The following is a 26118-nucleotide window of genomic DNA, read 5'->3' as shown; positions in this document are numbered from 1 at the left end:
GCTATCCTCGATCTTGCCATCCCTAACAAGTGTTCTGCTTCCATGTCCATGAACTCTGAAATTCCTCCAGCTGATCACAAGCTGCTGCAATTCCAGCTCTCTCCCTCTGCCCGGTATCCCTTTGACCCATTCTTCTTCCATACCATCACCTCCCTTCTCTCCCAGGCCCTCACCCCTGCACCGGCTACACTCTCCTCTCTTCTCCATCTTAGTACACCAGGTCAACTCCACTGCTCTCTTCTCAAGTCTTTGTTCCCTTACCTACTGAGGTTCTTGCCCTTCCAGCCCTCAGCCTTACACTATTCCCGCAACTTGCTGTCTTCACTCCTACACATCTGTTGCTGAACTAAGCTAGAGAAAAATCATGAAGTCAGGATGAATGGTCCCCTACAAATTTAGACTGTTACCTCAACTGGGCCTTTTCTGCAAAAAGGTAATCCTCTTACACCTAATTTATCCCAATCACCACAATGGCTTTCCAAATCTCATACTTCCTCAAGCCTCTCATGATTCTTCTTCCCTCTACCCTCTTAGCTGAGAACGTTGTCTCATTTTTCACTCAAACATCAGGGCCGTTACCTGAGAGCTCCTTCTTCTCCCATTCCTCCTCATTTCACATCACTCAGAGGCCTTCCACTAGTATCTCCTTCACCCCATCTCACATGAAAAGGTGACCCTTCTTGCCAAAGCAAACCTCTCTACCTGCACAGATGATCCCATTCCGTTTTACTTTCTTATGTAGATTGTCCTTTCTAACATTCCCACTCGCTTATTTATTTTCAGTCACTCCCTATTTACTGGCTCCTTCCCTCTTTCCTACAAATATGCCCATGTCTCCTCCCTCCTCAAAAACCCACTGGTCTAGTCTGAACCTTCATCATTCCCCTGAAACTGCTCTCTCCAAAGTGACCAGCGACTTCTTGTTTCCTCAGTCCTCAGCCTTCTTGACCTCTCCAAAACAATCCTCCTTGATCCTCTCTTTTCAGAAGGTTCTCGTCCTACCTGTCTGAATGTGCCTTCTCAGTTTCCTTTGCTGGATTTTCACCAAGGTCTCAGCTATTAATTGCAGGTGACCGAAAAGGCTGGGTTGGGCCCTCCTCTCTTCTTCCTTTATACTATTTCATTTGGTGATCTCATCAGTCCCTATAGATTCAGTTATCATCTATATGCTCATGATTCTCAGATCTATTTAGCCAGCCCTAACCTCTCCTTACCTCTAGTCTCAAAACTTCAAAAGCCTATTAGAACCTTTGAACTTGGTATCCCAGACATCTTAAATTCAACATGTCTAAAACTAAACTCATTATCTCCCCCCCCCCCAAACTTTTCCCTCTTCCTACCTTTCCTATTACTGGTGAGAGTCGCCCTATCCTCTCAGTCCCCCAGGCTCACAACCTAGGTGTCATATTCAACCCTTTATTCTCTCCAGCCCCCATATGTGGCCAAGTCCTGTCTTTTCTTTGTAAAATCTCTCTTCTCCTCTGACAATGCCACCACCCTGGTGCAGGCCCTTATTGCCTCACACTTGGTAACTATTGCAATAGCCTGTAGGTTGATCTGTTTGCTACAAACATCTCCCCACTCTAGTCCATTCATAAAACCCAGGAAGGACCAAATCATCCTCCTATTCCATAAACTCCAGTGTCTCCCTAATGCCTCCAAGATCAAATATAAAAATTTCCGTTTGATTTTTAAAGCCTTTCATATCTAGTCTTCCCTCCACATACTTTGCCATCCAGCCACCCTGGCCTCCTGGCTGTTCCTGAACAAGAGATTCCTCCCACTTCCTGGCAATGTGTCCTCCACACCTAGAACTCTCTCCCTTCTTATCACTCCGTCTCATGGTTTCCCTGGCTCAGCTAAACTCCCACCTTCTACAGGAAACCTTCCCTAGTCCTCCTTCATTAGTACCTTGCCTCTGAGATGATTTCCAGTTCTTCCTGTATGTATCCTGTTTGTATGAAGTTGTCTGCGTGTTGTCTCTCCCATTAGATTTTGAGAGCAGGGACCATTTTTCAGTCTTTCTTAAGTCCTCAGTACTTGGCACAGAGCCTGGCACATAGTAAGAGCTTAATAAATGCTTGCTGACTTGCTGACTAAACACTAATTATGTATATTCTGAAAATGAATGAGACAGGACTGGGAAATTACTAAGTCTTATTCACCATCTCCCCACCAGGTGGCAAAAAGTACCACCTTCTCCACTTCTCTTGGAAGCAATGAAGAGATACAGTATGTGATATTTACCACAACCACGAGAGGGATAAGGGAGTATGTAGCAAGAATTTGCCATCTTCCTTGCCCCATCAGTCAAACTGTTTCCTCTAGGCTTATGATGGGTAGAAAAAAGGTAGAGACGGGGAGTTTTTAAAGGGAATGTGTACGACTCTGTGTAATTAAAAACAAGAGCAATTATTTATATAGGGCCTTAAAGTTACGAAGTTCCTTACAAGACTCTTGAAATAGGTAGTACAAATATCATGGAGACAGGGTGGCACAGCAGAAAAAGAGCAGAATCTGGAGTCCGAGGAGCTGGATTCAAATCTGCGCTCTGCCATTTCCTGTTTGATTTTGGGCAAGTTTCTAACTGCTCAGGGTCTCAGTTTCACAGGATCACAAAATCTGGGAGTTGGAAGGGACCCAAGTGACCATCGAGTCCAATCCTTCCCTGGACAAGAATGGCCACCGGAGCATATCCCACGTGGTCATGCAGCATCTACTGGAAGACCTCCAAGGCAAGAGAACCCACCCTCCTTTGAGGCAACTCATTTCACTTCCGGATAGGGCCAACTGTCGGAAGGTTTTTCCTGACATCAAGTCGAATGGACATCTTTGCAACTTCAGCCCACTGAGGTCAGACAGAGCCTGCCTAATCCCTGCTCCACACGACAGCTCCTCCAACACGTGAGGACAGACTTCCTGTGCCTGAGTCTCCCCTCCCTCAATCATTCCTCATATGACCAGGAGTCAAGACCGTCAATGCCCTTAAACTATGGTTCCCAGAACAGGACACAAGCTCCGGATGAAGTCTGATGCGGTGAGAGTACAGTGGAATCACCACCTCCCTATTCCTACGAACTCGGCCCCCTTAATGCGGTCCATCAGCTTTTGTGCCTGCCACCTCACTACTGCCACCTGCACTCCACTAAAACCCCCAGATCTTTTTCAGAACATTTACTACATAACCAAGCTTCCTGCTCCCCGCACGTTAGTCTTGTAAAGTTTATTTTTTTGTACCCAGATTTCTTCATCTGCAAAAATGAAGGTGTTGAACTAGATGACGTCTCAGGACTCCTGATCCCTATTTCACAGATGAGCAAACCAAGGTTTGTCAAGGTTCAGTAAGTTGCCTAGGGCCAAACAATGAACATTAAATAAGTGCTGTTACAGTACACCACTCACTCACACATACTCATGCACGCACACACACACGCACGCACACACACACTTGCATGCATACTCATACATGAGCCTGAGATTCAGACTTGGGCAGACGTCTCCTCACTCAAAGTCTAGTCCTCCTTCTACTCTGTCATGCTGCTTCTCACATATGTGGTTGAACAATAAAACACCAAAGAGGAAAATGGGAAAACTCTAAATTCAGAGGGAGAAAAAAGCAAAGGGCCCAAGTCTAAGAGCATGTACATTTGAGTAACACCTCCCCACACACTCCTGTCTTTGCTCGTGCTGTTCCCTCTTCTTGGACTGCCCTTCTCTTCCTCGTCTATTCAAATCTCTCTCTCTCTTTCCAGGTCTCATTTCCTCCATGAAGCATTCTCTAATCCTGCTGATCACACACCTCCTCTCTCTCCTTGCTGCCTGTGCCAAGGATTTGTAATTTCACCATCGAGTGTCTTCATGTGTTTATGCCTTGGATACCTAACTAGATTATAAGCTTCGTGAGGACTCCTCTCAAAACCCCTTGACATCACCCCCCCACACAATCTATGATGATGAGTGACCCTCCTCCCTGCCAAGGCCAACCTTTGCAGATGTGCCCTTGAACCCACTAGGTACTGGCTGGGGGGGGGGGGGGGGATAGTTTCTTCTCCCCTCCCCCATCTTAGGCCACTTATCATTAACGAGGTGCTAGGGGGTAAAATACGCACGAGTATCTTAATCCCACTCTACACAGCCCAGGTTGTACTGATACCAGGAATGCATGGATGGTTCAAGATTAGGAAAACCATCAACATAAAAGACTATATTAATAACAAGAACAACAAAAATCATATTACATCAATAGAGGCAGAACAGGCTTTTGACAAGATACAACATCCATTCCTATTTTTAAAAAAACTACAAATATAGGAACAAATAGACCTTTCTTTCATATAATAAGTAGTATCTATCTAAAACCAAGAAATGATTGACATCGAAATAAAGTTTCACGTAACTTAATACATATAAGATATCAAGCTGCTTGCCTTCTCAATAAGAGGGATGAGGAGAAAGGGAGGGAGGAAATTTGGAACTCAAAATTTAAAAAAAAATGTTAAAAATTGTTTTCATATGTAATTAGAAAAAAAATGAAATATTTAAAAATAAAAATTAAAACCAAGAGCCAGAGTTACATGTAATGGGAATAAACTAGAGATCTTTCCCATAAGATTGGGGTAAAAGCAAGGATGACTATTCTCATCATTATTACTGGATACAGGGTGCTAACTATAGCAATAATTCACATAAAAGCAACTGAGGAAATAGGCATAGGTAAAAAGAAAACAAAATTATCATTTCTTATAGATGACATCATATTTTAGAGAACCCTAGAAATTAAGTAAAACAATAATTTCAGCAAAGTTGCAGGATATAAAATAAAACCATAAATATCATTAGTATTCTTTTATATTACAAACAAAATTCAATAAGAAATGATAGAAAGAGAAATTCCATTTAAAACAAATGTAGAATGTACATAGATACATAAATATAGAAGTCTAAATATCAAGTCTATACACATAAGAACTAAATAAATAAAACTACATAACACTTTCAGACAAAGACAGACTTAAATAATTGGAGAAATAGTCATTGTTCATGGGTAGTCAAGCTAATATAATAAAAATGAAAATACTACTGGAATTAGTGTACTTATTCAGTGGCATGCCTGATGGTTATCAAAGAATTATTTTAGAGAGCTAGAAAAAATAACATTCATTTGGAAATAATGGTATTGGGATACAGAATACGATGTATTTTTTTTGGACAAGGTTAATATGTGAATTTGGTTTTTTTGACTTTGAGGTTTGTTTGTTTGTTTTTTAAATGAGATTTTAATCTTTTTTTTTCTTTTTCCAATGGGGAAGACAAGAGGAAGAGAAATAAGATTTTTTTTTTTTTAAAAAAGAGAACTAGATATCCCCTCTTCTCAAGGAACTCACACTCTAATTACGGGAGATAATGCATAAAACAAAATTCTGCTGTAGAGCAAAGGAAAAACCATGGAACTCCTCGAGGTGGAGTAGAGGGTCAGACTGCAAGGCCCAGGGGTCCTTATGTTATGTCAGCACATCAGATGACAATGCCAAACTGCAACTGAAACCTCAGCTGCCTTAGCCATTGGTCTTCCTGAGTTTCTGTGACCCCTGAGGCCAGCCTGGTGAAGAGCTGATTCTCAGAAGAGCTCAGACTAGAAGATTTGAGGAATCTCCTCAAATCTTCTAGTCTGAACTCGCAGCACAGCCATCAGGAACGCACAGTCATCCGCACAAAGGAGTAGTCGGAGAAAGCGCTAGGCATTGCATTTTAAATGATGATATCCACAACATTAACTGCCACTGAGCCAATCTTGTCATTCCACAATTCATATGATGCTTTTACATACATTTTTTTGAGCCCCTTCCAAGTAAGCTTAAATGAGTGAACATTTCTCCAGTGTACAATAAGAACTCACCCTCTTCCCAACTTCCCTGTTTCTATACAGGATACACCATCACCCTGCCTGGCGTCCAGAGCCAGGTTTACAATCTCAGTGTCATCATCAACACCTTACCTTTTTCACCACTCCCTACACCCAACGAGCTGCCAAGTCTTGTCAATTATACCACATATCTCTCACCTCATATAGTCGTCACCCTAATTTCAGCCTTCATAATCTCTTGCCTGGACTTTTTCAATAGATAACTCATTGGCCTCACTGTATCCAGCCTTTCCCTTCTCCAATCCATCTTCACACAGTTGCCTAACTGATATTCCTAAAGCACAGGTCTGACTGACCATATCAGTCCTTCACTCAAGAAATTTCAGTGTCTCTCTATTGTCTCTAAAATAAAATACAAACTCCTGTGACTGGCATTTAAAGCCCTTTATAATATGGCTTCAACCCATCTTTCCAGGTTGATTTCACATTACTTGACCTCCGGTCAAACTTCCATCTATGGGTCACTGCATGTGACATCTGGGGTAAAATGGCACCTCTATGCTTTCGTACAGGTTGCCCCCGTGCCTAGAATGTGTTCCTCTGTCACTTACACTTCTTAGAATCCTCAGCTTCTTTCCATGCATAGTCCAGGTGCCATTTCCCACAAAAGACTTTCCTTATATCCTGAAACAGTGCCCTCAACCCCTCGACCTGAAAATCTACTAATTTTACTTATTCTTTACACTGACTTATCTACTCACCCATTCTCCGAGGAGAGTGTAAAGTTACTGGGCAGAGCAGGGACTGTTCTGGTTTATCTTTATGTCCACAGTGATTAGCATAGGGCTTGGCACCCAGCAGGTACCTAACAAATGCGTCTTAAATGAATGAGGTGAGGTGAGGAAAGAAGGAAGGGAGGGAGGGAGGGGAGAAGCTGCAATCTACACTCCTGGAAAGGTACTGGCATTGATGAGGCCACAGATCTACTCAACTACCACAATATAATAAAGTTCTTACAAGATGCACTAAATTCTCAAGTAAGGATTCATTAAATACCTAACAAGTGAATCAAGAGAAGCAAATGAATTATGTTAGGGATAATACATTGCTGACACAACTTAAGACATGAGAGACTTATTGTAGAGAAATTCTATATTTGTGAAGAAAAACTAGATGTGATCCATCTTCTGTGTTGGTCAACACATCAAATAAGAACACAGTCTAAGAGAATGAACCTGGTAAAATGTGTTCCACGCAGTCAGATGCTACTCCCTGTTGTAATTTGTTTAAACCCAATTCCACCTGTTGCCTTTGTTTAAACCCAAAGGCAACAAGAAACATTGCATAGGATGCCATGTTCACCACAAGCATTTGTAAAAAGGCTGCCACGAAGACAATTTCAGCTTCTGTGCTAGCACCCATTACAGGGGATGGATAGGCAGAAAATTTTAGGAAGAACTCAGTTAAGGTCTTCCGAAATAAAGCAGTGTATTCTGTAACATTGTGAAGAAGTATTCAATGAAAAAATGAGCATGACTGCAAAAAATTGCAAAAAATATGCAGGAAAACAAAGAGGCCAAAGGCTCAGTGTGTACACAGAAGCCTGATGCTTATATATCAAATACTTTCACCAGGAAGAGAGTTGGGGTTGTAGATTTTTGTAATCTTGCTCGCTTCTACTGGCATCACAATAGCACACTGAACCCCTAAACCACCAACATATTGGTGACCCTATACAGGGAATTGCGTGACCCCCTCAAGCCCTTCTCCAGCCAAGACTGGACAGTATGTAAGCCTCGCTCTTTCTCTAATCTTTTCTCAATCTACAGTTGGGGTTGTTCTCCAAGCACCAAGGAAGGCTTGGAGGTGCTTTTCGAGCCTGATGCTCTCAGACTCTCAGTCCAGAGGTTCAGTTCAAGGCCATGGACCTGGGCACACCTTCTGCCACACAGGAGATGGACACCCTATCTAGAAGCATATGCCCAATTCTCTCAATTCTCTCGGATACTAGGAAATTGAGAAAACTGCAGGTGCCTTTTTGGTTTCCTGAGGCTTACTCCCTTTCCTCTACACCCTGGGATCCTCCTTCACTTCTGAGTACTGCATGGTTGGAAAACTGAATTATCTGAATTCTAAGGATGTTTTATCCTGTCATACTTGGTATAAATCTTGTCCCTATTTTATCTTTTTACAGCAAATTTCTATAATCAGAGCAAATGGTAAGTAAATTAGTACATGGGCTTGTCATCTGCCTATCTGCAGAGACATATGAATTATTATCCCACAGACTAAAGCTGGGATAATAGAATGTGTGTTTAAGAACTCAGCTATTCAGCCTAAATTTATTCTTTTCTATATCCTAGACAATTTAGTAATTGGGTTTGCTATTAGTTACTGAAATTAAATCAGAAACATCTTTAATTGGGGTTGGGGAAGAGAATTTCAGTGCAATCCATTTTCTTAGAGGGAGGTAACCTATTTGGCCTAGTCATTACTTAAGTATCCTCCCAAGTCTTTTGTTATAATTGGAGTAAAAGTCCGTCTCTGGCAGATTCATTATTGTGTAACTACTGAACCCAGGGATGGAAAACTTCTACCTGCAAAAGTGTTGTTTACTTCACAACAGCATCTGATCCTCCTAAAGGAACTGGAATCAGAGCAGAAGCTTGGTGAAGTAACAAGATCAAATCCTGTATCTCAAATGTAAATGATTTTAATGGGGCTCTTGCTTTCTTTCTTTGTTTTATCCCATTCTGACATCACTTTTAATTCTCCCTATATTTGGGCCCTACATATTGAACTCGATTGTTAGATTTGTGTCTTCCAGACTACAGGCCATTAACCTACAGTTGGGAGCAAACAATGGGTACCATCCCATTACCCCTCATCATCCTCTGGATGCAGCCTACACTTGGTTCCAGTCAACTTCCTTTCTGGGACCCCCTCAAGGTAGAGACAGCTCTATGCCCCTTGCCAGCAGGAAGCAGTTTCAAAAGCCCAGACCTTTGCCCCTTACCCCAAACGATTTTGGGTCCCATTTGTTTGAGGGGAAAATGATGGGGGAAGTGGACCCTTTAACTTTCCCATACATTTCAGTAGCCCAGATCTCTGGTGTTCACCTGAGGCCCATCCCAGTAATCCTTTTAACTGTCCTTTCATTGTGGCCCTCTGACCCAGCCCAGATCATTTAACTCTTTTTGTTGTCTGTACCTGGCTCATCCCAGGCTACTTGCCACTCCTTAATCCCATCCAGATCTTTTCACTGACCTTTTTCCCTTTTTCTACATAAAAGTACCAATCTTACTACTATTAAATTGAGGAGATTCTTTAGAATCTCACCCACCTAACTGCTGTTATAATAAAATCTCGCTACTCTGCCTGGGGAAAAAAAAAGAGAGAGAGAGAGTTGGAAGTATTGGAAATAACAACAACAAAAAAACCCTATCTAAACAGTTAGGAAATGACTAGTTATCAATGAAGGAGTTATTTATCAACCAGCCATCTCGGTACAACTGGATCATCAATTTACTAAAGCAAAGACCAAAATCAATAATGAGAAGAACAAAATGAGAAGATACAGCCTAAAATTAAAACAACTCCAAAATGACCTATTTAAACAAGCTACTGACCTTTAAAATGGGTAATTAATCAAAGAATAGAAATCAACACATTATTACATTAGTTAAAATTCCATGGGAATTGGTGCTAATTAATCTAGAAACTGAAAACTACCTCAAATCAGAAAATACTTGATCTTCCCAAGACGAGAGATATGACAACCCAGGGCAACACTGGTTAAAAATATGAACTTGTCTCTAAACTCTTACTGAGAAGAATAGTGTAGTATTATGATCTATTGCCTCAAAAATAAAAAGAAATGGTGGAGGGAAAAAATTGTTTGTAGAAAACTTAGCAAGAGATTGAATTAAACCCTTAGAATATTTAAGGATGAAACTTAAGAAGAAAACAGAAACCTAATGATCCCATCAAGATTACTGTAATAAACTATTTTCTTCATCGATGACAAAAGAGCCGCTATATTTGGGCTTTAAAATTATGGGCCCCAATGGGTTTCATGAGAAAAAGAAATGGCACTAAAAATTACTATGATGGGAAGAGAAGATAGGTTAGATGGATTATAAAAAAAGAAGGTCCATGATGAAAATGATATAATTTCAAAAGAATTGAAGAAACTACCGATTCTTAAAATATCTAAAAGAGGGGATTACCTAACACTTGTAAAAAATTACCAACTCAAAGAGGCAAAATAGAAAATACCACTCATCCACATACTCATTTCCCCATCTCTAGAAACACTGATGAGAATAACTTTTAGATTAATCAACCGGCCGTGGATCCAAGAGGACCTGAGTTCAAATCCAGCCTCAGATACATAACACTTACTAGCTGTGTGACCCTGGGCAAGTCACTTAACCCCACTGGCTAAAAGTAAAAAAATTTAAAAATTAAAAAAGTGAAACAGAGGTTAGAGAGGGAGGCGCCTGCTCTGGGGCCTGGTAGTGAAACGTGGCTGGTCTGGGCCCTTCCTCAACATGGAGGTTTTGAGAGAAAAAAACTTTGGGTTTCAAACTTTCTCCCTCCCTCATTGAGAAGGCAAGCAACTCAATACAGGTTATACATGTGTAGTCATGCAAAACACTTCCACAGTAGTTATGTTTGAGAAAACTAATTGTATTTCCCTTCATCCTATTCCGCCCCCCCCATTTATTCTATTCTGTCTTTTGACCTTGTCCCTCTACAAAAGTGCTTGCTTCTGATTACCCCCTCCCCCAATATGCCTTCCCCCTCTATTATCCCCTTGCTCTCTTATTCCTGTCCCCCCTGTTTTCCTGTAGGGTAAGACAGATTTCCATACCCAATTGAGTGTGTATGTTATTCCTTCCTTAAGCCAAATCCGATGAGAATAAGATTCACTCATTCCCTCTACCCCCCTCCACTTCCCCTCCTCTGTAAAAGCCTTTTTCTGGTCTGTTTTATGTGAGATAATTTACCCCATTCTACCTCTCCCTTTCTCCTTCTCCCAGTATAATCCTCTCTCACCCCTTAATTTTATTCTCCAGATATGACCTCTTCATCCTCAACTCACTTTGTGCCCTCTATCTATTTATCTATCTATACATAAAATTTTTTTTCCCTTCCAACTATCCTAACAGTGACAAAGGTGTCATGAGTTATAAATATCATCTTTCCATGTAGGAATGTAAACAGATCAACCTTAGTAAGTTCCTTATGATTTCTCTTTCCTGTTTACATCTTCATGCTTCTCTTGAGTCTTGTATTTGAAAGTCAAATTTTCTATTCAGCTCTGGTCTTTTCATCAAGAATGCTTGAAAGTCTTCTATTTCACTGAATGTTTATTTTTTCCCCCTTAAGGATTATACTCAGTTTTGCTGGGTAGGTGATTCTTGGCTGTAATTCTATCTCCTTTGCCCTCCGGGATTATCATATTCCAAGCCCTGCGATCCCTTAATGGAGAAGCTGCTAAATCTTGTGTTATCCTGATTGTGTTTCCACAATACTTGAATTATTTCTTTCTGGCTGCTTGCAATATTTTCTCCTTGATTTGGGAACTCTGGAATTTGGCTATAATATTCCTAAGAGTTTTCCGTTGGGGATCTCTTTCAGGAGGTGATCAGTGGATTCTTTCCATTTCTATTTTACCTTCTGGTTCCAGAATATCAGGGAAGTTTTCCTTGATAATTTCTTGAAAGGTGATGGCCAGGCTCTTTTTTTGATCATGGCTTTCAGATAGTCCAATAATTTTTAAATTCTCTCTCCTGGATTTATTTTCCAGGTCAGCTGTTTTTCCAATGAGATATTTCACACTGTCTTCTATTTTTCATTCTTTTGGTTTTGTTTTACAATGTCTTGATTTCTCATAAAGTCACTAGCTTCCATTTGCTCCATTTTAATTTTTAAGGAAGTATTTTCTTCAGTGAGCTTTTGGACTTCCTTTTCCATTTGGCCAGTTCTGCTTTTGAAGGCATTCTTCTCCTCATTGGCTTTTTGGACCTCTTTTGCCATTTGGGTTAGGCTATTTTTTAAGGTATTATTTTCTTCAGTATTTCTTTTGGGTCTCCTTCAGCAAGCTGTTGACTTGTTTTTCAAGATTTTCTTACATCACTCTCATTTCTCTTCCCAGTTTTTCCTCTACTTCTCTTACTTACTTCTCAAAATCCTTTTTGAGCTCTTCCATGGCCTGGGACCAATTCATATTTTTCTTAGAGGCTTTGAATGTAGGAGCTTTGACTCTGTTGTCTTCTTCTGGTTGTATGTTTTAATTTTCTTTTGTCACCAAAGAAAGATTCTATGGTCTGACTTTTTTTGCGCAGTTTGCTCATGTTCTCAGCCAATTACTTGAGTCTTAAACTCTTTGTTAAGATAGGGGTCTGCTTCCAGTGTGGAGAATGTACTGTCCCAAGCTTTGAGGGTTTTGTGCAGCTGTTTTCAGAGGTACTTCTATGGACCTGTAAATTTTTAGTTCTTCCAAGGTGGTACAATCAAAGGTGAGATGTTTACTCCTTTCCTGGCCTGAGCTCTGGTCTATGAGTGACCACAAGTACTCTTTTCTGCCTTGTAACTGTGAGGAGGATTCCCTCTCCATTGCCACTACAAGCTCCATCACACCAGTGCTCCTCCTAGCCCCAGGACCACCACCCAGAACTGCAACCCAGATCCAAGTATGGGCAAAGCAAGAAATTCCTGCCTTAGCACCAGCAAAGAGAGCCCTGCAATCCCCCTTTGAACAGTCACTAGATTCCCCCTCAGTCTGTGGGCCCAAAGCTCTGGAAGCAGCTGCCACCCCGGGGCTCTGCTGGGACTGGGGCTGGGACCAAGCTTCTCTCTCACTGCTATCATAGACTTTTCCTACTGATTTTCCAAGTTGTCTTTGGTGTTTGTGGGTTAAGAAGTCTGGAAACCACCACAGCTGCCTGTGATTCAGTCCCCTAAGGCCTGCTCCAGGTTCACTGAGGACTGCTCTTTGCCTGTGCACCCATGCTGAACTGCACTCCTCTCCCAGCCCAGCACAATACACCTTTCCAATCAACCATCCAGGTTGTCTTGGGCGGGAAATGTGTTTTACTCTGTCTTTTTGTGGGTTCTGCTGCTCTAGAATTTCTTTACAGTCATTTTTTACAGGTATTTGGAGGGATTTGGGGGAGAGCTCAAGCAAGTCACTGCTTTTACTTTGCCATCTTGGCTTGGCCCCTAGCTTAACTTCTCTCTCCATTTTCTTAGACTAGCAATAATGTAGCTTCAGTTCTAGCAATGTTACAATTAAGAACAAAACAAAAATACTCCTCTAGTACAATAGTTCTTAATCTGGGATCCATGGACCCCTTGGGGAGCTGGTGGACAGCATTCCAAGGGGTTGTGACCTTAGATGGGAAAACAAATTACATCCTTATTTTAAGATAATTATAATTAATTTACTTTGTAATCCTATGTATTTTATGAATTTAAAAAAATTATTCTGAGAAGAGGCTCAAAGGTTTCACCAGACACTCTAAAAAAAGCTCCATGACAAACAAAGATTAAGAACCTCATCCCTAGTATAAGTGCTTCCTCCCAAATTACTAAAGTACCTCAGGCAGAAATCCACCATTGTCTCAACAAGAATTTCACATGCTTTTTCCAAATCTCCATCACAGCCTCCAGCCACAGAAGATTCTGGAAGATATTGCTGATACAAAGCCCACTGATGAAAAGATCGCCTGCAATATAAAAATGCAAAAATTGGTTTCTTTTCATAGCCTAAAGTAATATACTAGACCACAAGCTTTAGCCTGGCAAGTATGAAAAAGAAAAACATATCAGCTGGGACCCTGATGGACACAATAGTCAAATTACTTATACAGATGATAAGAAATCATTCATCTATCCATAGATACATTTTGAAGTATTTCTATTACTGGCTCTACTAGGGAGAACTAAAGTATAACAAAGAATAATCTTGTACTTTTGACTACCCAAGGCTCCATTTAAAAAAAAAGTTTCTTGGACCTCTGATTTTTTAGAATTTCCTTCCAGTACATCTCAATATTGAACCAAAATGTCTTTTAATGAAACCAAAGTTAGAATTACAGAATTTAATTAAGGGAATAATCAAAGAATTTGCTATAATTTGGGTAACCAATAGGAGTCTGACCTCATTACAAGTTAGAAACCTGTGAACAAATTTTTATGATGTCACAGCCTTTAACCGTCTATCCCTGAGACTATGATCCATTTACCTTTCTGCATCTGAAAGAATATCATTGTCAGGTTTGACTTCCATCTCAAATAGCAGCCAATCTCCGTAAGTTAACTGAGAGAAAAAACAATAGTTTAATTTAAAAGGTCAGAACAATGAATAGTATTGCTAACAACATTTTGCTACTCCCTCATTAATAATCTTCAATCTCTCTATATATACTGGTTGCCTCCCTGCTGTATTGCAAACATGCTATTGTCTCCCCATCCTCACAAAACCCTCGTTTGTTTGATACATATCTGCTATCATCCTTTATCTCTCCCTTTTCTCCTGGATAAACTCCTTGAAAAAGTACCTCTATTTTCTTCCTTTCAATCTCTTCTTGACTTTCTGCAATCGGGCTTCAGACTTCATCATTCCACTGAAACTGTTCTCTCCAAAGACACCAGTGATCTCATAGCTGCCTGATTTAATGTCCTTTTCTCAACCCTCATCCTTGATCTTTGACACTGTCAATCACCCATTTCTCTCCGATATTCTCATTACTTTAGTTTTTCATGAGGCTGCTCTCCAGGTTCTCCCTCCTACTTGTCTGATTAGTTTTTCCTTAGTCAACTCTGCTGGATCTTTACCCAGGACATAGATTTGAGGGACAACCAAGGCGTCCCTCAAGGCTATGCCTTATAAAGTTTTATACCTCTATACTGTCTCTCTGGGTGAACTCATCAGCTCCCACATATTCAATGATCATTTCTATGCAGATGGTTCTCAGATTTACTTATCTAGCCCTAACCTGTCTCCTGACCTCTAGTCTCACATTTTCAATGGCCAATTGGACATTTCAAGCTAGATATTCAATGGACATCTTAAACTCAAGATGTCCTGTACATGTTATCTTTCTTTTTAAAATTTTTTAAATGTATTTTGATTTATCAACAATCACTTCCATAAACTTCTGAATTCTAAATTTTTCTTCCCTTCCCTTCCCCCCACCTAAGACAGTGCACAATCTGATACAGGCTTTACATATACATTCCCATTAAACATATTTTCACATTAGTGATGTTGTAAGGAAGAATTAGAACCAATAGGAGGAACCACAAGAAAGAGGAAACAAAATAAAACAGAAGAAGAAAAATAGCAAATAGTACGCTTCGATCTGTATTCATACTCCATAATTCTTTCTTTGGATGTGGATAGCATTTTCCATCATGAGACTTTTAGAGATGTCTTAGATCCTTGCATTGCTGAGAAGGGTTAAGTCTATCAACGTTATTCACCGCACAATGTAGCTGTTACTGTGTAGAATGTTCTCCTGGTTCTGCTCACTTCACTCAGCATCAACCCATACAAGTCTTTCCAGGTTTTTCTGAAGTCTGCCTGCTCATCATTTCTTATAGCACAATAGTATTCCATTACATTCATATACCACAACTTGTTTAGCCATTCCCCAACTGATGGGCATCCCCTCCATTTCCAATTCTTTGCCACCACAGAAAGAGCTGCTATAAATATTTTTGTACACGTGGGTCCTTTTCCCATTTTTATGATATCTTTGGGATACAGCCCTACAAGTACTATTGCTGGGTCAAAGGGTAAACATATTTTTATAGCCCTTTGGGCATAGTTCCAAATTGTTCTCCAAATTGGTTGGATCATTTCACAACTCCACCAACAATGTATCAGTGTTCCAATTTTCCCACATCATCTCCAATATTTATAATTTTCCTGTTTTGTCATGTTGGCCAATCTGATAAGTGTGATGTGGTACCTCAGAGTTGTTTTAATTTGCATTTCTCTAAAAACAAAAAAAAAAAATTAGAAAAAAATTAGAAAAGTTAGATGTGATAGACCTCTGGAAAAAATTGCATGGGGATAGAAAGGAATATACTTTTTTCTTGGTGGTACATGGCACATGCGCAAAAATTGACCATGTACTCAGCATCAACCCATACAAGTCTTTCCAGGTTTTTCTGAAGTCTGCCTGCTCATCATTTCTTATAGCACAATAGTATTCCATTACATTCATATACCACAACTTCTCAGTGATTTAGAGCATTTTTTCATATGACTATAGATGGCTTTAATTTCTTCATCTGAAAACTGCTTGTTCATATCCTTTGACCATTTGTCAATTAGGAGATGACTTGTATTCTTATAAATTTGACTTAATTCTCTCTACATTTTAGAAATGAGGCCCTCCCTCCTAATCTTGGTTGCATTAGCTCAGTATCTTTTTCTGAGATGGAGTTACTCAAGTATTTTACTTCCTCTTCTGTCAATCTGGGCAATTTATATTTTTGTAAATATTCATTCACTTCACTAAGATTGTCAAATTTATTGGCATACAGTTGGGCAAAACAGTTCCCAATTATTGTTTTAATTTCCTCTTCATTGGTGGTGGATTCACTCTTTTCATTTTTGATACTGGTAATTTGGTTTTCTTCTTTCTTTTTTTTTAATTGAATCAGCCAAAGGTTTATCTATTTTATTGTTGTTGGGATTTTTTTTTTCATAAAACCAGCTCTTAGTTTTATTTGTTAGTTCAACCGTTTTCTGAATTTTAATTCTGTTAATCTCTTCTTTGATTTTCAGTATTTCTAATTTGGTATTTAATTCAGGAGTTTTAATTTGTTCTTTTAATTCAGGAGTTTTAATTTGTTCTTTTTCTAGTTTTTTTAGTTGCATGCCCAATTCATTGTTTTCCTCTTTCTCTATTTTATCCATGTAAGCATTTAGAGATATAAAACTTCCCCTAAGAACTATTTTCTCTGCATCTCATAAGTTTTGGTATGTTGTCTCATTATTGTCATCCTCTTGAATGAAGTTATTTATTGTTTCTATGATTTGTTCTTTGACTCACTCATTCTTTGGGATTATTTAGTTCCCAATTAATTTTTAGACTATCTTGCCATGGCCCTTTATTACATGTAATTTTTATTGCATCATGATCTGAAAAGGATGCATTTAATATTTCTGCCTTTTAGTATCATATTGTGAGGTTTTTATGCCCTAGTACATGGTCAATTTTTGCGCATGTGCCATGTACCACCAAGAAAAAAGTATATTCCTTTCTATCCCCATGCAATTTTTTCCAGAGGTCTATCACATCTAACTTTTCTAATATTCTATTCACCTCTTTAACTTCTTTCCTGTTTATTTTGTGGTTAGATTTATCTAGTTCAGAGGAGGGGAGGTTGAGGTCCCCCACTAGTCTAGTTTTGCTGTCTCTTTCTTCCTGCAACTCCTTCAACTTCTCCTCTAAGAATTTTGATGCTATACTACTTGGTGCATATATGTTCAGTAATGATATTACTTCATTGTCTATGGTGCCTTTCAGCAGGATGTAATTTCCTTCCTTATCTCTTTTAATAAGATCTATTTTTGCTTTTGCTTTGTCTAAGATTAGGATTGCTACCCCTGCTTTTTGTACCTTGGCTGAAGCATAATATATTCTACTCCAGCCTTTTACCTTTACCCTGTGTGTGTCCCTCTGTTTCAAATGTGTTTCCTGTAAACAACATATTGTAGGATTATAGTTTTTAATCCATTATGCTATCTGCTTCCATTTTATGGGAGAGTTCATCCCATTCACATTCACAGTTATAATTACTATCTGTGTCTTTCTCTCCATCCTATTTTCCCCCTGTTTATGCATTTCTTTCTCCTTTCTCCCTTTCCCTCCTCACTAGTGTTTTGTTTTTGACCACCACCTCCCTCACTCCCATCTCCCTTTTCTTCCCCTTTACCCTTTCTACTGCCTATAGGGCAAGATAGATTTCTATACCATTACGAGCCAAATCTGATGAGAGTAAGGTTCAAAAAATGCTCTTCTCCCTCCCTTCTCTCCCTCTACTGCAATAAGTTTTTGTGCCTTTTCCTGTAAGGTAATTTACCCTTGTCTGCCTCCTCCTTTCCTTTTCTCCCAGTACAATCCTTAATTAGATCAGATTAATCCATTTACTTAGATCCATTTAACCCACTTAATTATGTATTTTTTTAACACTGCATCAAAGTCAATTTGTACCCACCCCCTCTATGTATACCCCTTTAAAATGGTGTAATAACAATACCGTTCTCGAGAGTTACAAGTGTCATCTTCCCTTATAGTGATGTAAATAGCTTGCCCTTATTAACAACATGTTTTTTTTTTTTCTGTCCTGTTTAACTTTTTATGTTTCTCTTGAGTCTTGTATTTAAAGATCAAATTTTGTGTTCAGCTCTGGTCTTTTCATCAAGAAGGTTTGGAAGTCCCCTATTTCACTGAATGTCCATCTCCTCCCCTGAGAGATTATACTCATTCGCTGGGTAGTTGATCTTTGGTTGTAATCCAAGCTCCTTTGCCTTACAGAATATCATATTCCATGCCCTACGATCTTTTAATGTAGAAGCTGCAAGGTCCTGCATAATCCTTGACTGCGGTTCCATGATATTTAAATTGTTTCTTTCTGACTGCTTGCAGTATTTTCTTTCTGACCTGGTAATTTTGGAATTTGGCTACTATATTCCTGGGCATTTTCAATTTGGGATCTCTTTCAGGAGGTGACAGGTGGATTCTTTCTATGGCTATTTTACCCTCTGGTTCGAGGACCTCAGGGCAGTTTTCCTTGATGATTTCCTGAAAGATGCTGTCCAGGATCTTTTTTTTCATTGTGATTTTCAGATAGACCAATATTTTTAAATTGTCTGTCCTGGATCGATTTTCCAGGTCAGTTGTTTTACCAGTGAAGTACTTTATGTTGTCTTCTATTTTTTCATTCTTTTGTTTCTGTTTGACTGATTCTCGCTTTCTCATAAAGTCATTAGCTTCCACTTGTCCAATTCTCATTTTTAACGAATTGTTTCCTTCTATTAGATTTTGTACCTCCTTTTCCATTTGCATCATTTTACTTTTTAAGGAGTTCTCTTCAGTGAATTTTTGTGCCTCCTTTTCCATTTGGCCAATTCTTCTTTTTAAGGAGTTGATTTCTTCAGTGTACTTTTTTTCCATTTGGCCAATTATATTTTTTAAAGACTTGTTTTCTACAGTTAATTTTGGTACTTCCTTTTTCCAAACTATTGACTCCTGCATACCTCTCCTTTCTTTTCTTAATTTTTCTTCTACCTCTCTTATATGACTTTTAAAATCCTTCTTGAGCTCTTCCAAGAAGGCTTTTTGGGCTTCAGACCAGTTCATATTCCCTTTAGAGGTTTCAGATGTGGGTTTGTTGACAATGCTGTCCTCTTCAGAATTTCTGCCTTGATATTCACTGTCCCCATAATAAGAATCTATGTACATTTCTTTTTGCTCATGGTGTCTGCTTATTTCTTGGCCTTTAAAAAAACTGAGTTTTCCTGCTGGGGACCAGAGGGCACTGGCCCAAGCTTCTTGTGTTGAAAGCCCGGGCCTGGTCACTGGCTTTGTGTATTGGGACCTCAGATGCTGGCAGCTGCAGGCTGTAGAGTTCTGGCAGCTTACCTTACCAAGCTCTAGGGATAGGGATGGGGAGTCTGGCCCCTAGAGGATGCCTGCTCACCCAGACCTTTTGCTCCTTTCTTTGGCTCCTTGCAGATGAATGTTTCACTGCTGCAGAATGTTTCTCCTCCTAGGGCTTTGCCTCTTGGAGTTGTGCTTCCCAGAGTTTTGCTGAGGCACTGGGAAACTTGGTGCTTGCTTGTTCTACCACCTGGGGTTCAGGATCTCCTCCTGGTATGCTGAGGTAGGGCTTTCCACTAGCTTGCTGAGACATCTCCCGTTCTGTACTGCTCCCCCACTCCCAAGGCAAGAGGGGCCTTTCCCGTTAACCCCTCAAGCTTCCTGGGCTATAGGACTGCTGCAACCTGTCTTTCTGCTGGTTCAGCTGTTCTAGGGTTTTTCCTGGGGCAATATTTTCTGGGCTTTCAGAGGTTAATAAGGGTAGGGTGAGAGCGACTTACTTCTTACTCTGCCATCTTGGCTCTGTATCATTCTTCTACATGTTATCTTTCCCCAAAACCATCACCTCTTCCAAACTTCCTTACTATTGCCAAGGACATCCCTAACCCTCAACCCAGCTGTCATCATCAACCACTCATTCTCTCTCACTCCACCTCTGTCCAATCTGTTGCCAAGTCCTGCCAATGATACCTTTGAGACATCTTTCATAGTCTCATTCCCCCTTCTCTCCTCTGACACCGTCACTACCCTAGTGCAGGCCTCATCACTTCATGGATGGACTAGTGCAGCAGCCTGTTAGATGACCTCTTTTCTTCAAGTCTCTCAGCACTCCTTCCAAACCTCTACTCAGTTTACAAGTGATCTTTCTAAAGGGCAAATACGACCCCTCCCCCAACAACTCAACAAACTACAACAGCCCCCTCATGCCTCCAGCACAAACATAACATCTTTCATAACTTGGCCCCATTCTGCCTTTCTTATAGCCTTCTTATATTTCACTCTCCTCCACGTACTCTATGATCCAGTAACACTGGACTGATTCTAGCTGTTCCTTAAATAAAACACTTCACCTCTAGGCTCTATGCATTCCCTCCCTCCTCTTCTCTTTCCATCACCCTCCCTCTATCACATTCTCCCTCTCCTTCCTTCTTTTTCTGCCTCCCTCCCTCCCTCTGTCACATTCTCCCTCTCTTCCTCTCTCTCCCCCTCCCTCTCTCTCTGGCTGGAAGTCTAGGCCCAATCCCGTTGCTAATGGACACAGTGGTTTTGACCTGCTCTGTTTCTGAATAGGCCAGCTTGTCCCTGCTTAGGTAACCTGGTGGGTTCCTCTTCCTAGGGGTTTTCCAGACAGATGCTGAACTTACTGTGGACACTTACTGGACATCTCAAACTGGATAGCTCCTGGACATCTTAAACTCAACACGTCCAAAACAGAACTAAATATCTTTCCCTCAAAATTGCCCTTCTTTCAAACCTTCCTATTACTGCTCAAAATTCCAGAGCCTAAGTGGTCCATCATCCTAAGCATTCCTTAGTATAGCAAGATTTATAGGTGAGTGTCACCATACCTGGTCAACTCCATGCATTTTCTCTAGTTGTCCTCCATGTCTGCAATGATGTCTCTTCTCACCTTTGCTTCCTGGGTTCAAGCCTCAGCTAAAATCTCTGGGATTTCAGTCAATCCCAGTTCCCCTCAATCTGAGATTACCTCAAATTTACCTTTCTGTCTATATATCTTGTACGTACACATTTGTTTGCCTACTGTCTCCTACATCATAACATGAGCTCCTTGAGGGAAGAGACTGTTTTTGGCTTTCTTTGAATCTTCAGTGTTTTTCAGAGTGTCTGGCACATGACAGGCACTTAATAAATGCTTGTTAATTTGACTTGAGTCTTTTCATCTTACTGATAGGATCTATGGTTCTATGTTATAAGAGTCTATCTAAAATAATCCATAGCAGACTAGGAAGACTTCATCCAGTGGTATAAAAAGAAATCAATCATAACCATCTTTCACAAGAACAATGTCTATTCCTTTGTTTTTGTTGTTCAGATGTGTCTGAGTCTTTGTGATCTCATGGACCATAGCACACCAGGCCTTTTATCCTCTACAATCTCTCAAAGTCTGTCCCAGTTGATTTTTGTCACTTCCATGACACTATCTAGCTACCTCATCCTCTGCCATCCCATTCTCCTTTTGCCTTCAATCTTTCCCAACATCAAGGTCTTTTCCAATGAGTCCTGTCTTCTCATTATGTGGCCAATGTATTTAAGCTTCAGCTTCACTATCTGACCTTGAAGTGAACAGCCTGAAATCAATTTAAGTGTTGGTTGATTTGATCTCCTGGCTGTCTGAGAAAATCTCCAAAGTCTTTTCCAGCACCACAATTCAAAAGCATCAATTCTGCAGTGCTCAGCTTTCCTTCTAGTCTGGCTCTTACAACCATACTCTCTCCCTTACATTCATCAATATCTACCAAGCCCAATCAAAACTCATATATTGCTTGTTATTCCCTACATTAACAGTTAGAGAAAAGCAAATGCCTGCCTATAACATATACGCTCAAACTCTACCCACAACAACCTTCTCATGGAAGACTTTTAAAAAGGCAAAATTTATTGATGTCTCTTAAGTAGACCAACTGCTCCATTTTCTTTAAGCCCCTTGGCACATGTCAATTCATATGGGTGAATTAAAATGTGGATGATCAAAAAAACTAACCTCTTTCAAATTATCAGGAAAACCTCTTTCAAATTATTGGGAACAGGGGGATAGGACTAATACATTATGGATTCCATCAGATTATTCTTTCAATCAATGTATTAATGACAGGAAATCAAATACATGCAATATACTTCTAAGAGGGTTCTACCAAACTAATCCATCCTCGCATTTAGAAAACTTAAAAATCTTAACGTGAAACACATGTAAATTAACATTTAGTCTGACAGCACAAAAGTTATAAAGCTTACTTGGAATTGTCTCTCCTTCAAAAGTTCTTGGAATTTCCTTTGCTTCCACAAACAGAGGGCCGCTTTCTTCCAATCCACAAAGGAAGAAGACACATTCCTCCAAGGGAGATCTACTGCGTCTTCCTGACAAGCAGCTCCTCGAGTTTCTACATAAGTTCGAAGCGCAACAAACTGCACCTGCAATAAATGCAATTTATTTTAATATATAAATTTTAGAATTCAGAAATTGAATTATAAAAGTTCGATGCTGTGTAAGCTTGGACAAGTCACTTAACCCCAACTGCCTAACTAAAAAAAAAAAAAAGTTTGATGGTGCTATGGCTCCACTCACCATTCCACTAATTTCCTAGACCAAAACATTTTCACAGGCCTCCACTCCCCAATGCGCACAGTCTCCTCCTATTAGAATGTGAGTTCCTTGAGGGCAAGGACCTCTCTTCAGCTTTTGTATGCTCAGCGCTTAGCAAAGTACCAGCACATAGTAAGCACTCAATAAATGCTTTTTCATTCCTTCATTTGGCTTTTAAATACTAACATGGAATGTGACATAAGCAAGTTCAGAGGAAGCAGGTTAGTTCTTTCAAAGGTAGATAAGTGGATTGAACAGGAGAATTTCACTTTCTAATCATCCATTCACCAATGATTCAATTTGTGGCTCTGGGCAGGAGATTTAATTGACATAATTCACATCAACCTCACAACTATCAAATACAGCTTACTTGTATTTTATATTGCTGAAAAGCACAGTATTTTATACTGCTTTTCAGCAATGTCAGTCAAATGAAAAAATTGTATTTTTTGTTAAAGAGGAAAATAAGCATTATGTACACAAGCACCTCTACTTGCGAGGGTTGGTCTCTACCAACCAAGAATATATAAAAAGATTATTTGTAATAAAGATGTGGAAGTGATCAGGCTTTGCTAAACATTTGATGTTTCTTACCAAGTTAATAAAGAGTTACACTGTGCCAAGCAAACATTGAGGATTACATTTTGCAAGGGGCTCACATTCTGAGTTCTTCCTTTCAATTCTTTCAGTATCCCATCAGAATGGTGCACCTGGCACTAAACTGAGAAAACCTAGGACCATACCATGAAAGGCAGGAAATACAAGAATTAGAAATCTACTATGAACAATAAGGTAGGATTTTTTTTAAATGGATCATTTATCCATTAATTTAATGTACATTATAGTTTCAAAGCCATTTAATGTAATTTTGATTGATTTTTAAGACTTGCAACAGCTCTAAGTTTATATGCCCTTTTGCTGAATATGTCTCATATTTATGTCTCATGAATTCACGTCTCATGACTCGTGTCAAATAAACCCTTAAATGCACTAGAACTCTCTATTGAAAGAGGCACTTAAATCTTTTTTAATTGTCATTTAATATTTATTTTCCAAAATATATTTTAGTATTTATTTTATTTTAAAGTCTTTTCTTTTTAAATTTTGAATTCCAAATTCTCTCTCTACCCTCCACACTCCATACTGAGAAAGCAAGCAATATATCAATTTTACATGTGAAATCATGCAAAACATTTCTATATTAGCCATATTTCGCCCCTCAAAGCAAGAAAAATAAAGTGAGAAAATTTTACTTCAATTTGCACTCAGAGTTCATCAGTTTTCTCTCTATAAGTGGATAGCATTTTTTCACCATGAGTCCCAAGTTTTTCACAATTGATCATCATTATAATATTGCTGTTACTGTGTACAATTATCTCCCAATTCTTCTCATTTCACTTGGCATCATTTCACATATTGGTCTTCCCATGTTTTTCTGAAACCATCCCCCTCCTCATTTCTTATAGCACAATAGTACTCCAATGCAATCATATGCTACAACTGTTCAGCCATTCCCCAATTATGAATACCCTATTTCCAATTCTTTGCCACCACAAAAAGAGCTGACATAAATATTTTTGTACATATAGGTTCTTCTCCTTTTTCTTCAATCTCTGTGGGATACAGATCTCATAGTGGCGTTGCTAGATCAAAGGCTATGCACAGTTTTATAGCCCTTTAGGCCTAGTTCCATACCGTTCTTTAGAACTAGTTCACTAGTTCTGAAGACTAGTTCTAGAGTAGCTCATTACTCTACAACAGTTTATTAGTTACCCTACTTTTCCCTCATCCCCTCCAGCATTTGTTATTTCTGACAGGTGTGAAGCGGTTCCTCACAGTTGTTTTAATTTGCCTTTCTCTAATCCAATGATTTAGAGTATTTTCTCATATGACTATAGATAGCTTTGATGTCTTCTGAAAACTGCCTATTTATATCCTTTGACCATTTATCAATTGGTAAATGGCTTATTTTTATAAATTTGACTCAGTTCTATACTCAGTATATATCTGAGAAATGAGGCTTTTGTCAGAGAACTTTGCTGTAAAAATTTCTGGTATTACTTCGTGTCTGTGGTACCTTTTAGCAAAATGCAGTTTACCTGATTATCCCTCTTAGTTAGGTCTACTTTTGTTTTTGCTTTATCTGAGATCATAATCGTTACTTCTGCCTTTTTTTAGTTCAGTTGAAGCACATTAGATTCTATTCCAGCTCTTTATTCTAATTTTGTGTGTTTTTCTGTCAGATTCTGGGTTCTGATCCATTCTGCTATCTGCTTCCATTTTATGAGAGAGCTCATGCTGTTCACATTCAGTTATGATCATTGTTTTCCCTTCTATCCCATTTTCTTTTGTTTCTCTTTATCCTGTCCCTCCTCAACCACTGCCTCCCTTAATTTGTCCTCCCTTTAATCACTCCCCCCGCCCCTTTTCTCTTATTCCCTTCCCTACTATCTCCCTACTGGATGAGTTACAGTTTTATATCCAACTGAGTGTGTATATATATTCCTCCCTCTTTGAACCAATTCCGATGAGAGTGAGGTTCAAGCATTGTCCGACACAACTTCCATTCCCCCTACCACTGTAAAGTTCTTCTTTGTGCACCTCTTTTATGTGAGAAAATTTCCCCCTTTCTCCCTCTCCCTTCCCTCTTTTCCCAGTGCATCCCTCTTTCTCAATCCTTCATTTTCTGAGGGGAATCATTCTGATATAATCAACTCCCATCCATGTCCTCTGTCTATAGAGTCTTCTAAGTACCCTAATAATGACAAAGTTCTTAAGAGTTATATGTATCATCTTCCCACATAGGAATGTAAACAATTTAAACTTTGTTGAGACCCTTATGATTACTCTTTTATGTTTACCTTTTTATGCTTCTCTTGAGAAATCTCATGTTTGCATGGCAAATTTTCTATTTAGCTCTGGTCTTTTCATCAGCAATGTTTTAAAGTCCTCTATTTCATTAAATAGCCACCTTTTTCCCTCAAGGATTTTGCTGGGTAAGTTACTCTTGTTTATAATCCTAGCTTCTTTGCTTTCTAGTCCCCTGTAGTCACAAGCCCTAGTGCTTTTTTTTGCCTTGAAACTAAGACCAATGCCCTGTTCTCTTGTGACTAACCCACAGTGATACTCTCCTCCCTGGAACTGTGACCCACAACTGCATATGGGTAATAGAGTTGTCAGTCAGTGCCAGCTGTACCCAATGCCAGCAAAGGATTCCCTGTAATCTCTTCCTGAGCAGTCGTCCGACCCTCTTACCCTCTCTGGGCTGAGAGCTTCTGAAGCTGCCGCTACTGCAGTCACTG

At 39.5% G+C, this 26118-nt stretch overlaps 1 protein-coding gene across 5 annotated transcripts in view; it reads right to left on the bottom strand.

Annotated features, from left to right (window-relative positions):
* Window positions 1–26118, bottom strand: part of FANCA (FA complementation group A) — a 101913-nt gene that overhangs the window by 16142 nt on the left and 59653 nt on the right. For all 5 annotated transcript variants that reach the window (XM_027847636.1, XM_027847639.1, XM_027847638.1 and 2 more), the window contains 3 exons: window positions 22468–22644; window positions 14119–14192; window positions 13471–13599 (listed from right to left, as the gene is read on the bottom strand). In XM_027847636.1, coding sequence (XP_027703437.1) covers window positions 13471–13599; window positions 14119–14192; window positions 22468–22644 — 380 coding nt within the window. The remainder of the gene's footprint in view (window positions 1–13470; window positions 13600–14118; window positions 14193–22467; window positions 22645–26118) is intronic.

Source organism: Vombatus ursinus, unplaced genomic scaffold, assembly GCF_900497805.2.
Source record: "Vombatus ursinus unplaced genomic scaffold, bare-nosed wombat genome assembly UNPS02005286.1, whole genome shotgun sequence".
NCBI classification, from domain to species: domain Eukaryota; kingdom Metazoa; phylum Chordata; class Mammalia; order Diprotodontia; family Vombatidae; genus Vombatus; species Vombatus ursinus.
This window is presented reverse-complemented; position numbering and strand designations above follow the sequence as displayed.